Consider the following 15,041-nt stretch of genomic DNA (forward strand, 5'->3'; position numbering starts at 1 on the left):
AGTCTTGTTCTCATGCCTCCTACCTTGTCGTGTGGAGAAGACATGGGTGCTGAAAGCTATTAAGAATCTGTATGGTAGCTTTATGTTAGATGTGATTTTAAATGTATGGACTTACTGGTAGTGTATCAAAGGGCAGCAAAAGCTGTGGAGGATCTTGAAGAGCCAAGAGAAGAAGAGTTTGTTTTCTGGTATTACTGGGGGGAAAGGTAGCTTTCAGGTTGATGTGAGCTTGGCCTTGAATGATTGGGTTAATGCTCTTTGCTGTAGTTCAGCTGTAGTTCACATGTTAACTTACTTGACTTCGATGAACACTGAAGTAGATTGGTGATAAGAACTGTGGCCAAGCGGTTGAAGTGATTTAAGGACATCTACTAGTAGTATTGGTTTACTGAGATGCAAATCCAAGTTTTTAGATTATGAGGGCCAACTCGATTATAAGCAAGTCATTAGGGGAGCTGGAGCTGGCTTTGGCAAGGGAGAATAAAAGATAGTTCTGAACAGATAATTTGGATACCTGCTTCCTGTTGTCTCAGTGGATGGAGGCTAGCCATGATGATAAGGCTTGATGTTGTGGGGCCTTTACCCAGCTGGTTAAGTTTCTGGGCACAAAGCTTTCATGCATATCTGGTTTGGGCATAGCTCTGGAACCTGACCTAATGTTGTTGCCTTATATGATGTCAGAAATACAGGCACAAGAAAAATTTATAAGTATTTATAAGTGTTAGTAGGAACCAAATATAGCTTCAGCTTTCATCAGGAAAATGATTTCCAGGTGGAAAATACAGGTAGCCTACAGTGTTGTTTTTTGTTGTTGTTGTTGTTGTTGGTTTTTGTTGGAGTTGTCTAACCTTTTCAAGAGGTAGAAAGCTGTCTGAAAAGCTTACAGAACTTTCTTGAAACCTGCTTTAGCAGGGCCAGATACACAGTTAGTCTGCTTGCAAACTCTGTGGTCAGGAATGGAAGCATGGGTGGAAAACACTACTTGTTAATTTGTGTTCAGTTATAGGTTTTTCATTGAAACAGATAATATTATTGACAGTTTTTATGCTGCTTTTCAGACTTTTTTAAGGGCTGGGAAAAACATTTATGAAATCCTCCAGGGGTGGTGGTAATGGTTTAGAACTCACAAAGAAAGCACTATCAGGGAAACAAGTGGATCCACCCGTCCTCATACTGCCCGGAGGTGAGAACTTTCCTTATGGAGAAGCCACTGCAGCTTCAGAGAATTGTTCCTTCCGAGAATTTCTGGGTGAGCCAGAGGTGACTTGAATTTAGGCTTCTTTGCTCAAAATGAAGCTCACTTGTCAGAGGACAGTTTAAGATTAGGGTTTACAGACCTGGCAGGAGGAGGAGATAGGTGGGATAAAGGTCCTCCTCTGTTCTTGTTTCCATCTCTTCTCCAGGCCATTTATTTATTAGGTGTATTGGTTAATAATGGCGGATTTTGTAATCAAAGAAAACATGATAATTTCAAGAGAAGCAGCAAAAGTGCTTTATACAAAGTAATGTCCATTGCTGGCTACACATTTCCCCGTCTTTCAGGTAATTTGTGGGTGCCGTCCCAACAGAACTTTCCTTGTTTTGAGTCAAATTATTCAGAGACCCAATTTTCCACTTCTTTGTATGTTTTGAAGTGCTGGTTAGAAAGTGTGTGTGCCATTGATCGGAACAAGTGGTAATCTGATAATCTGAAGGAGCAAAGTCTGGTGAATACGGAGGGTGGGTTAATACTTCCCAGGCAAAATCTTTTAAATGTGTTTTGTCTTTAACTGGTTTTGAAGTGTGTGATGGTGCGTCATCATAAAGCAAAATTACTTTTCTGTGTCTTCTGGAATATTCTGGTGGTTTCACGATCAAAGCGTGGTTCAAATTGATTTGTTGTTGGTAGCAATCAGTATTAACGGTTTTACTGGTTTTAGAAGTTCATAATACACCACACCTTCTTGATCCCACCAATGCAGTTGATGTTGATGGTTGACCTGGATCAACCCATGATTTTGTGCATTTGGGATTCTCAAAGTAAGTCCTCTTTTCATCGCCAGTCACAATTCAATGCAAAAAAGACTTTCGTGCTGTTGAAGCAACATTTTACTGACGACTTTTTGGTTTTCCTTTTGTCTTTTGTTCAGTTGATGTGGCACCCATTTTCCTTCCTTTAAATCTTTCCCATTGCTTAAACAATCAGAAATTATTTGCTGAGCAACATTTAATCTTTCTCCAAGTTGTTTTTGAGTTTGACATGCATCTTCATCCAATAATCCTTGTAATTGTTGGTCTTCAAACTTTTTCGATTGACCTGAACATTCTTTGTCTTTCACATTGAAATAATCACTTTTAAAGCTTTTAAACCAGCATTCACAGGTATCTTGAGAATGGAGCATGTTCAACCATAAGCTGCCTGAAGTATTCAGTAGCACTTCGAAATAATGAATTAAAATTTCCCACAAATGCTCTTTTTTTTGGCATGAAATTTGACATTTTAAAGTGTAAAAATATCTATGATCTTAACACCTCTAGAAACTTTGACAGATGAAGTTTTGAAGCTTGTCAATATAACAAAATGGCATACATATCAAATCACATATAAATATATGTGTAACTCCATCTATTGAAAAAAAATCCAGATTATTAACTGGTACAGCTAGTAGAACTAATGGCCTGGTGCACAGATTCATGCGCATTGAAAGGAAATTAATTAGAAGAACGATTCATGTGGTAATTACGTTACTGGAAAAATTTACATGTCAAAATAGTATATATAATTAATATAGTATTATAAAATTAAAACACAACGTGCAATTGGTGTCAGCAAGAGCTTTATATGTATTGTGCTTGTGTGAGTCATTGTTTATTTTTAAATTGCCAGTGCATGTCATATGTCCCAGCCTGTTGGATGGATGGACAGTCAGTCACTTAGCCTTTTATATATATAAATTCCCAGGAAAGATGGTGTGGCTTTTGATGTTTCTTCATCAATTTGATCTTCAACCTTCCTCCTGTTTCTGTCTTACCTACTCTAACTCAATTTATATGACCTATGCTTTAATCTGTACTTCTTTTTTTAATAACTAATATTATTAAAGGTTTACAAGTTCATTTCATTCAGACCAGGTTTTAAGTGGCCCCTGACAGTTAAAATGAGTTCTATCTTAAAGCCACCCCCATGTAATAGCACATATTATTAATTAAAGATATTATTTTTTTCTTACACCAAAATAAATTCCATCAAGGTCAAGTACTTAAGTATAGAAAGTACAACCATAGCAGCACTAGAAGAAAATTAGAAAACGGCTTCTATAATTTTTGAATGTTATAATTCTAATCCAAAAGCCAGAACATAAAAACAGTATTCTTTAGCTTGACCATATAAAATCTTAGTTATGCACAGCAAACAGCTATAGCAAATAAGGTTGAAAGACAAATGGCAAGCTGGGAAAACGAAGAAAAAAGGTCAATATTTGTCATATGGGAAGAACTACTACAAAAAGACAGTGATGAATAAATACCAAAGGAAAAACAGCCAAGTCCGGTTTGGCTCAATGGATAGAGCGTCGGCTTGGGGACTGAGAGGTCCCGGGTTCGATTCCGGTCAGGGGCATGTACCTTGGTTGCGGGCATATCCCCAGCGTGGGGTGTGCAAGAGGCAGCTGATCGATGACTCTCTCTCATCGATGTTTATAGCTCTCTATCTCTCTCCCTTCCTCTCTGTACAAAAACAATAAAATATATTTTAAAAAAAAAAATACCAAAGGAAAAACAGAGAAAGGAAAAAAAAAATTCAATGGGTCAATAGATAAGTGAAAATATGTTTAATTTCAGGAAGAATCTGAGTGATGCAAATAAAAGTGAGGTCACTTTTTACTCTATTAGATGAATAAATATTTTTAAAAAGGTTAACAAAACCCAGTATTGACATTGTGAGAGAGCATATGCCCTTATAGACTGGCGATAATATAAATTGGTAAGCTTTTCTATTGGGCAGTTTATCAGCATGCCTTCCAATTTAAAATATGCATACACTTGGACTTAACAGGTTCATTTCTAGGGGTTTCTTTTAGAGATATATGTAGAGGGTTATCTGACACAATTTATTAATATAAATGTGGCAAATTAGATGAAATATAAGTATCCACTATATTGGGTGCTTAAACACAGTATTTATTGAGTGGGAGAGTGCCCATGAGACAAATTTTTGTAGAAATAACCAATTAGAGAAAAGCAGTGTACATAGTGGGGGCCCTTGATATAAAAGTCTCTCCACTCTGGGCTTGTGAGTGCCTTGAATGATGCTTCCCAGAATCACCACAGTGTTACCTCAAGGTTATTCCTGAATGAGAGACCTAACATTATTTTATTTTTCTACATACACATACACATCTGTGTGTACTTCAAGTGAGCATTAAGCATTTTTTTTTTTTTTTTTTTTAAAGATTGGGAAACCTTAAGTGTGAATTTTGGAGAAGGGGAAAGTATGAAATGCTGTTTGGATATATTGTAGCTAGGGAATAGGGGGCAAGGACTAAGAGTCCACCAAGGGCATTCAGCCTCCTTTACACACACATACACACACACACACCCTAACCCTGTGGTACTGGTGCTTTCCAGGAGAGCTATGACCTTGAGTTAGCTTAATCGGGTGAATTGGGTGTGGCTGCCCTGTCCTATTTTTACACCTGGTGCAGCTGCACCCTTTTCCCATATATCTGTTTGCCCTGCTGGTTAAAGCAAGGTCTACACCAGTCATTTCCTCTTCTAGTGCCACCTTTCTAACAAGGCCCCGGCTGGAACCCTATCTCATTGGTAGTCAGGGAGAATGGAGTTGGGTTGACCCCAATCCATTCCCATCCAACTGAAGGCCTTGTTACTCAGTATTAACTAGAATCATCTTAGAGGACAAAAGGCAGCTCTTGTTTGATATACTTCATTATACGGTTTCTGCTTTATCTTTATCTTATTCCATTCTCTGTTTCTCAAGGGCATGACTATGTGCTTCATAATTTGTCTGCTCATGATCCTTTTCATTACCTAATTCACTATCGGGCGGCATTAGTAAGTAAGCATTGATGAAAAGTGATGGAATAAATAAGGTCAAATCTGGGACTTATTTTAGATGCTTTTTTTTTTTTTTTTCTCCCCCCCTTTTAAAGGCAGAACTGGATCTTTAAAGTTAGAGGAAAGGAAGGCAGGGTTGCTTTGCGTTTTGCTGGAGGGTGTTGGCGGTGAGGCAGGCAGGTGGATCCTTCCCTATGCTGGAAGCGGAAGCACCCTTTGTTCCCTCTCTTGTCAGTCTGTCCCTATAGCAGAAGGATCCTGTGGATTTGGAGCTGGGCAGAGACTTTTCCTCCTTTCTTTACAGCAGCCTGGGCCACAGACACTCAGGACATGCTTCGTTGTGAACTGTGGGCCCTGTACTGAGGTCTTCACATTTGGTACTGAATTGTGTTGAAACTTTATAGATACTGATGTGACTATCCTTCTGGACTTGAGTTCTGTTTTAATATTCTTGGCTTGTTTGCAATTTTGAGACTTAATGAAGGCTACTAACATTCAAATACTGTTCCAATTGTACAAGAGTTGGGATGAGTGGAAAGGGGCTGCTCTCACTCTAGACTTGTATTGAAAGCTAGATTGCGTTGATGGTGCTTCTGCTTGCCTGTTTCTGACGCTAGTTTGAATGAACTTGCTGTAACTACATAAATGTGCCCAGTACACCATAATTGAATAAGTATTCGAAGAGTTTGCAATCACCAGGTTAAATGATTATATAGCCTTAAACCACGTAGATTTTCCAATTCAATTACAGTGCTCATTATCTCTTATTTAAGTGACCAATAAAGCATGCAGTTAGTCTTACTTTGCAAGTGGGATTAATATCTACTGTTTATCTCAAGATAAATATTGGTAAAGTAACTGGGAAAAGCAATTTTATGTCCTCAAGAGTGAGGTAGTGCAGGGCTAAAGTGTTGGGTGTGAAGTTTTATCTTTCTGAACTGATTATGAAGTATACTAAACATTTATGTGGTTTTGTCTTTATAGACTGAAATCGCCAAGAGATTGAATACGATTTGTGCACAAGTCATCCCATTTCTGTCTCAGGAAGTAAGTAAAACTGTTCAGCTGTTAAAGTGCAATTATGTTGCTTCTCTGTTTGCAAATTAGCTAGTTTTAAGATGTTAATTTTATCACAAGGAACAAGTGTGAAGAACATCTGTTACAGCTGTGGTGTGTGTACCCCTGCTATTCCATCTAACAGATCCGAGGGCACACTACAAGTAATGGCAATAGCTCAACCTCAAATTAAATTTTTTCCTTTGGAAGACTGCAAAATGACTATCAAACATAAAGCTTTTCTAATTTTAAATTAAGTTAATTTATAAGCTTAAATGCTACTGATGATTCCAAGTGTCCTTTTTCTAGAGAGCTTTTCTTATTCTAAATTTTAAAAATGAGCCCATCAGACTTGACCATGGGAGCAGGTATTTCATTTGTACTTGCATAATGGTTGACTTAATGCTGTCCATGGAGGGAGAGGGTGCCAGTACTTTTAAGGATGAAAGAAGTGTTCATGTTACCTTAACTTACGGAGTTGTGCGTGCGTGTGTGTGTTTGTGTGTGTGTGTGTGTGTGTATGCCATTTTTATTAAGATTCAAAGCCACAGAGGTTTAACTGTAATATTTTGAGAGGGAAAAACTCTGTATATGACTAATCTATGAGATTGACTCAAAACCAGTATGTTTTAGTTTGACCTTAAGTTTACCTTACTTTTTGGATACAAACTTACAAATGCTAAACAAGGACTCATATATCTTGAGATAAAGCTTGTTGGGCTGGGAGCTGAAATACGGGCTGTTCGTTTAGTTGTCATCAGCTGCTTCATATCGCAGCCATCTCTGCTCTTCCAGCAGCCTCTTCCAGCGTAACGTGTACTCCCTGCTCAGTAATCCTGGTCTCTGTGTGGTCTGTCCCATGCCTCTCGAAGCACAGGTGTGGCTTTGCTTTTACTTGTGGGCAGAAGCCGGGAGGTCGTAGAGTGTTTCCGGACCGTGAACTAAGAGTGGGGTCTTCCCTTTCCTTGTGTAAGGTGAACTGTCTAAAGGAGAGGAATTACCAGAGTTTCCAAAAACTACCTGAGGGTTGAGATGTGTTGACCAGAGAACTAATAGAAGATTTGATGTTAACCCTTTGCACTCCGCTGTCCCCTCTCAGGGGCATCGGAATTCTAGCATATCACTCGGATGTCCCTTCTCAGGGGATATTGCAGTTTATTAGTGATTACGGGGAATTGAGTTAATTCAACGCACGTTTCCGCCGTTAGCATCGAGTAACTGGTAGCCAATGTCCAGAATGATTTGGAGTGCAAAGGGTTAAATGATCCCATACAATTTATTTTCTGAAGCCCCAGGTTAACCATTTTTGGTGTCCTTTTTGACTTTGTACCATTCGGAGCCTTAGCTTTCCACCTTAAGTGGTGTTAAGTGGTGACTGGAGTGAGTTAGAAACAAGGAAAGCACTGCTCTGTTTTCTTTCCCCTTTTCTACATATGTTCTGTGAAATAACGGGTGCTGACAAACTTTTCATATACTAGCAAATCCAAACTTTGCCTTGTACTTCAGTCTGCATCCCATGTGGTATTTGCCTTTTTGTTGTTATCGTTGGAAGGTACGTGAAGTTCTTGGCTGCCTTGCTTACCCTTTCTTCTCGTTGTTTTCAAAGCATCAACAACAGGTGGCGCAGGCTGTCGAACGTGCCAAACAGGTGACCATGGCAGAGTTGAATGCCATCATCGGGGTACGTGGCCTACCAGGTCTACCTCCTACAGTGTGTATAACCAGCTTTCATTCTTATTAATTTGATGGCTTAATATCTCTATACATAAAATATTTGTGTAGCTAAACATTGACCTATTTGATAAGGGTGGGAGGGGGGATTCAGCTGAGCTCTGCTGGGGAAAAGAGATTAGCATAAGGGAGATGATAAGAGAAACCGTTTTAGGGGGAGAAGAAAAATCAGTCTACCTTTTAATGGGAAAATAAATATCCTTGAGCCTGTGACACTTAAGCTACTTTTGATTCAGTAGCCAGGTAAAAAAAAACCTTTAGGTTAGAGTTTTAAACTATTCCTTTCTCTGTCCTATAACTTTAGATCACAGTGAAGTCAAGACATATCTCATAATGACCATTTCATTTAGTTTCTTTGCTTTTGCCTTTGTTTTCCTAGGGTATTGGGACCTTTCTTACTGCTTGGTCTTCCTCTTTCTTGTACCTCTTCCATGAAGTTTTAAGTGGCACCCCAATGAAAAGAACTGTTTCTTGCTGTTGAAGAAGTGATAATTGTCTGCCCTTCTGCCCTCTAGCCTTTCACCAGGTTTCTACTTTCCTGTTTTGAGTTCAGTTAGTGCTCGCTGGCAACTGGTTGTCAATCACAAGTTATTTGCTCTGCATTAATGAGCCTGGGGGACCCTGCGGTCCATCCCCTGCGTGAGTTTATCTGCCCCCAACTCCCTTCAGGGTCCAGGATGGCTCTCAGATTTTCTGCCCTGCTAGACCAAGTGAAAGAAGTAGCTGAAACAAGGGACCATCCTTTCTGGTTTTATTCATAAGTGAGTGCCTTGAGCAGATTCAAATCACTCATTTATCAATTTATGTTAATTGCTTGTGAGAAGATGCCCTGCTGGTCTTTATAGTTCCCTGAGACACTTTGTAATGATAATTAGACATGCTGCTGTACGGATTAAGAGTGCCATAGTCCAATGACGGCCACAGACAATGGAACCAGTTAATCCATCAGGGTTTAAAATTACATCCCAACTGGAGATGGGAAAAAAACATAAGAGCCAAGGAGGATTAAAGAATGAGCCTCAGCTTGAAAACTCTCCTTTCATCAGTTTCTCAATTGCAGATCTGCAGTCGGGTTGCCTGTGGTAAGCTATTGGCAGTCAATTAGGTGAAATAAACTGGGAGGGTGACCTTCATTTCCTTTTAATAGCTTTTTCCTCCCTGAAATGGGGAGCTTCAGTGGATTTTCAGCTTAAATTTTATTCAAGCTGCTTTATTACACTTGACAGCTTAGCTCTGCATAAACAATTCTTCCCTTCTCTTCCCCCCAAGTCCAGGCTCTGCATTTCTCTCCCTCTAGTATCACATTTTTGACTGTTACTTAGTGGGCTCTCTAATCACATTCAACAAAAAACACAATTACATCTGCATTTGTCTGCTGCCTTCTGTACCCTTTTCTTGTGTAATGAATTGCTTTATTTCAGAGATCAAATCAAATATTCACCGGTACTTTTGCATGTACCGTGTTTGATTAGCAAAGACTAATAGCAAATTGTACTTGTAGCTTAAGCACAGAATTTTTTAACCCTAATGAATGAGGATGGAAAAGCCTGTTTTGATTAAAAGAAAACATATGCAAAGCAGGTCTCAAGTACCCAGTTAAACTTTGTGGAACACATTTGTTTTCTGATAGGCTCTAAATTTTTACATATCATTTCTTGATGGTAAAACTTGCATTTCTGAATTCTCAAAGGCACTGCCCAGTACAACACCCAGAAAGGGGAAAATTGTATCAGCCAGATGTTTATAGGTAATACTCATTTTGAGCCGAATCAGAAAATAAAAATAGGTTGTATTAGAAGGGCAGATGATTCGCTAATTTTATGAATGGCTTTCGTCCAGGAAACATGTTGTTGAGATTAGAAAGGCAGATGAGCTCTGCTAGCTAGCAACAATAACGCAAATCAGCGCTTTGGGCCCAGCTCAGGACTAAACGCCAATTGCATGTCTTCGGCCTGTGTGGTTTTATCATTGTAATTTTTGAATCAGTGTATTATAATTGTAATTTTTGAATCAGTATATTAATTTATGTCAGCAGGCTCTTTTAAAGTTTGTAGTGATCAATAATTACCTCCGAACCATAAGTTTCATGCTCTGGCATATGCTTGATTTTTGCTTGAAAGGAATTGCGTGCGTCCTGGAAAATCGAAGTAGCATAAAATTGGGTTGACAATTCAGCGGACCTTTGACCCCCTTCATTGAACATGCAGTGTGTCAACCTGTCTCCCCGGAGGGGAGGAGGCTCCAGGAGGCTGTCTGTTCCTACAAGCAGCAGCTGCGCACAGAGTAAATGCAGCCCAGTTTGATAGCAGCTGTCAGTATTGTTCAGGGACCGACTTAGGGGAAAGAACAATGGGAGAGGCCACGCTCTTCGTCTGCATCGACTTTCAGGCTAAGAAAAGAAATAGTAATTTAACGGTTTAGACATCTATTACAAGTGTGAAAGATCATGAAAGAGTACCCTTTAAAATGCAAATGAGCCGAAACATTCTCATTCCCTTTAAGGTACAATCAAGGAGCTCCCTGCTTGCTTGACAGGGCTAACGATATTTCTCTTTAGCAAACCAGGAGAACGTTAAATATTCTCAAGGACACCACACTTCTAGGCAAACTCAGCTTGTGTCCCAGGACTATGGATGCTCTTTTAGGAGAGGGAGGATATATTTTTTTCCATTCTTGTTGAGTGAACTAATGGTGCCCATTTCTCACCAGCATAGAAAACGTGTTTCTGCTATCTGATAGAAAAATTGAATTTTAAACACGGCATCTACCTTCAACTTTAAATTACTGGCATGTAAGATTCTTGGATAGTTTAAATTTGGAGAAATTATTGAAATGGTTTTGTTAAACATCTTTAATAGTTTTCACTGATAGCAAAATTGATAATTGGCAGAATAATAATTGCTGATTTACTTTTTGAATTTTGCTTTTCATAAGCTCTTTTGCTATTAAACATGTTACATTCTTACAACAATAGGAAGATTATTTAATAATATAGAGCTCTTAAAAGGTACAGGGCTTATTTGTTTTGACACACAGCTCACTTGTGCTTTAGAAACAGGTTCATTGTGCAAAAGAAACTTAACTCGTTTGAGACCTTGATTTTTTTTTTTTACTTTTTTATTTTTTACATCAGGATTGTCTATACAATTTCAGCAGCATCCCTCAAAGATTTTCTTTAAAACTTTGGAATTGTGTTAAAAATGCATAAAAAAACATACCAGATTTGTAAAATGCTGAAACACTTATTTGTGGGATAGTTAATGGCTACCTGAAGGCAGAGAAAAACCAAGGACTCTTCAAGATTATTCCCCACTGTATTGGGGAGTTTGGAACAAAGAGCTCTCTTCTTCCTGCTCTGACACTAAATAATTAATTTTAGTTTTATTTGGGATTCCAAATAACTAGAGTTACTTTTAAGCTAGGTTATATGACATAAATCAATATCATATAGATTTTGGTGAGTACATATCTGCTCATATAATTCTTTTTAACTGAGGTGTAACTTACATGCAGTGAAATGCAGAGATCTTGCATGTATTCTTTAATCTCTTGGGGGCACACACACAGCTCTGTAACCACTCTTCTCACGGTGCAGCGTGTTTCCATCCCCTCTGGAGGTTCCTTGTCCTTCTCGGCCGTTCCACCCATCCTTTCAAAGAAGATTAGGTTTTGATTAGAAAGTAAGCAGTAGTGGAGTGAAGTGTGGTTTTCTTTTTTTAAAGACATTGAGTAGGACACTTGGTGCTTCCACTTCTTAGCTTTGTGACCTCATACGATCCATTCGCCTCGATCAATGTTCCAACTGTAGATAGTGCCATCTTGCTTGCATGGCTTTTGTGGGGATAAGACCCTGGCTGGCACTCCTCACCCAGTATTGGTCCTGGCTCCTTGAACTGCACTTTCGTCTGCCTGGTTTCTCTAAGTGTCTGGAGCAGATTTGTGGTCCAGTTGGCCAAGCCCCCTGTGAGGGGTGGCTGTTCTTTGTCTTTTCTAGTGGTTACCTGGATGTTGGTGTCTTGAGCTTAGACCCAGCCAGATGCTCTGCTCATCACACACACACACACACACACACATTGTCATGCATGCATGACTTTTAATGAAGACACAACAGTGCAAAAGTGCTGCCATTTAACATATATATATATATATATATATATATATATATATATATATATGTTGATTTCAGAGGAATCGAGTAGGAGAGATAGAACCATCAGTGATAAGAAAGAATCATTGATTGGCTGCTTCCTGCACACCTCCTACTAGGGATCCAGTCTGCAATCTGGGCATGTGCCCTGTCTGGGAATTGAACCCTGACCTCCAGGTTCATAGGCCTATGCTCAACCATTGAGCCACACTGGCTGAGTTGCCATTTTAACTTTTGATGAACAAACTTAAAGTTCAAAACCAAGGGGTTAAAGTCAAGTTTTGGGAACAGATATAAAGAGAATTGAGAAGCAAAAATGTGAGTAAGGGAACTGTTGGCACTGGGAGGTGCCAAGGATCACTGTGAAAGAGTTGGAAGGTGAGATGTCCAGGTGACCCGTGAGGGTTTTCCTTCCCATACCACTATATGCCAGATTTCTGATAACTGCTTCCGTGCTAACTGTAGATAAAGACAATTTGAGCAGTTTCTTATAGCAATTGCTCGTGAACTTCAGGAACTCAAGAAATTTGGGGTTAATGTAGGCAACTTTGTTTTTTCTTTCTCATCCATTTGGACACAGTCTGACTTATTTTCCATGAATAAGTGGAACTTATTTTCCATGAATAAGTGGAACTTCTGTCAAAGCCTATGGGAGCCTCAGGTTTGGGGCTCCATTTATTGGTTAGATTTGTATATTTCTCCTTCATAGGCAAATGTGTAATGCTCTTCACTTTAAAACAACTTAGTATGAACTAAGTGTAGGGTATTTCGTGATGCCGGCTGGGTTTGTTTGTGTAGGGGATGCTATGAGTACTAACTCCTGATGTGTCTGGAGCTGGAGCCTTTCTGTCCTTAAGAGATTGAGTTGTAGACCTAAAGGGCTCCCTTTGTTGCAAGAGATGATTGGTTTAAGGATTAGCAAAATGTTGGATTATTTTTCTCCTAGGGCTGTAGCTGTTAGCTATCTATAGGATTGTAGTGTGTGATATTTAAGAGGATGAGGTTAGCCTCTTATTCTTAGGAGTATGCAGTTAATCCCTGGAAAGCCCGTCAATAACACAGCTGTAAGTTTCTTTATAAAACAAACTCGCCCTAGGACACATGTGTCAAACACAAGGCCCGCGGGCCAAATCCGTCCCGCCAGGCCCTGCAATGTGGCCCGCACCGCGCTGTCATCACTGCACTCCGCTGCGTTTCCATCACAATGACAGTTTATGACTGTTCAGTAAACCATTCGGCCCGCGATTTAGGCTGGATTTTAGATTTTGGCCCCTTCTCTGATTGAGTTCGACACCCCTACCCTAGGAGGATAATGCCTAGCCTGCTACCAATAAGAGGAAATGAAATGGCCACAACAAGCATGGGTCTTCCAGCTCTGCAAACTTGTATTTGGTGACATACCCTCCACTTAAAATCCTGCAGTTTAGTTCTTTTTCTTGTTTGTTAATCCTCACCTGAGGATTATTTTTCCATTGGTTTTTAGAGAGAGAAGAAGGGAGAGGGAGAGACACACAGAGAGAAACATCAAGGTGTGGGAGACACATCAATTGGTTGCCGCACACACCTGCCCTGACCAGGGCCGGGGATTGAGCCTGCAACCGAGATACGTGCCCTTGACTGTAATTGAACCCAGAACCCTTCAGTCTACAGACCGACGCTTTATCCACTGAGCAAAAACAGTCAGTTCTTTTATTAATTTTCCAAAGGGAGCGAAGCGAGCAGTATTGCAAAGAAGACTTTTATGCACCTTCTCTTTTGGTTCAAGTTAGTTTTTTACTGAGCACAGCTAGGTCTCTCTGACAAACTTGGCTTCAATGTCTGGGTTCCCGAGCAGTCAGAGTGCTTTTCAGTTATTAGGAAACTTGTTGAAGCTTTACTTACTTTTTAATGTCCCCATGTGTGGTTTGTTTTTGTCTCTCCCCCCACTCCCCCCCATGTGACTTGTACCTGATTCCTTGGAAAAAAAGCCTCCCATTTTATGAGTTATATCTATGTGTTAAAAAAAAAAAATCACATATAATTTACATACCATAAAATTTACCCATTTAAAGCATGTAATTCTGTGGATTTTAGTATATTCACAGACTTGTGCAAACCATCACCACTACCTAATTCTAGAACAGCTGTAACACTCCAAAAAGAAATCCCATTCCCCATTAGCAGTCAGTCCTCTTGCCCTGCCTCCCGTCTCTGAATTTGTCTATTCTGAACATTTTATATAAATGCAGTTATATAGTATGTAGTCTTTTGTGGATGGCTTCTTTCACATGCTATAATGTTCTCAGAGTTTATTCATGTTGTGGCATGTACTTCAGTACTTTTATAGAGGAATGATATTTCATTGCATCAGTAAACCACTTTTAAAAATACATATTTTTATTGATTTTAGAGAAAGAGGCAGGGAGATAGAGAGAGAGAAACATCAATGATAAGAATCATTGATTGGCTGCCTTCTGTAAGCCCCCTACTGGGAACTGAGCCCAAAACCTGGGCATGTGCCCTGACCGGGAACTAAAACCTGACCTCCTGGTTCATAGGTCGACCATATTTTTTGATCCACTCATCAGTCGATAGACATTTAAGTTGTTCCACCTTTTGACTATCATATATATATATATGAAAGACTAATATGCAAAGTGTCCTCTTGGGAGTTTGATAGCTCGCTGTTATGTGCGTTGACTACCAGGGAGCAGCGTGGAACGAAGGGAGGTCCCAGCCGGCAGCTGCTAGAGACACTATCCAGGCACGAATTTTGTGCACTGGTCCTCTGGTTATTTATGAATAATGCTGCTTATGAGCATTTGTATATAAGTTTTTGAGTGAAATCACTGGGTCATATGGTAATGTAGTTTAACTTTTTGAACAATGGCCAGACTGTTTTCCAAAAGTAGTGGATGAGAATTCCAATTTCTCTACATCTTCATCAACACTTGTTATTGTCCATCTTTTGATTTCTAGTCATCCTAGTGGGTATGAAGTGGTGTATTTCATTTGTGGTTTTGGTTGGTGTGTCCCTAGTGGCTAATGATGGTGAGCATTCCCCCCACACCCCACT

General features: G+C 39.6%; 1 protein-coding gene across 11 annotated transcripts in view; it reads left to right on the forward strand.

Annotated features, from left to right (window-relative positions):
• TLE1 (TLE family member 1, transcriptional corepressor) overlaps positions 1 to 15,041 on the forward strand; it is an 87,882-nt gene that overhangs the window by 24,883 nt on the left and 47,958 nt on the right. For 4 of the 11 annotated variants that reach the window (XR_004987156.2, XM_036433692.2, XM_036433691.2 and 1 more), the window contains 2 exons: positions 6,037 to 6,099; positions 7,715 to 7,819. The exons of 2 other annotated variants lie outside the window; for them this stretch is intronic. Coding sequence is in view for 8 of the 9 variants with exons in the window: in XM_036433692.2 (XP_036289585.1) it covers positions 6,037 to 6,099; positions 7,715 to 7,819 (168 nt within the window). In the remaining variant the exon portion in view is untranslated. The remainder of the gene's footprint in view (positions 1 to 6,036; positions 6,100 to 7,714; positions 7,820 to 15,041) is intronic. 5 more of the 11 variants (XM_036433694.2, XM_045580093.1, XM_036433693.2 and 2 more) reach the window with 2 other exon arrangements.

The sequence above is a fragment of the Pipistrellus kuhlii genome, unplaced genomic scaffold (genome assembly GCF_014108245.1).
Source record: "Pipistrellus kuhlii isolate mPipKuh1 unplaced genomic scaffold, mPipKuh1.p scaffold_m20_p_12, whole genome shotgun sequence".
Lineage (NCBI taxonomy): Eukaryota > Metazoa > Chordata > Mammalia > Chiroptera > Vespertilionidae > Pipistrellus > Pipistrellus kuhlii.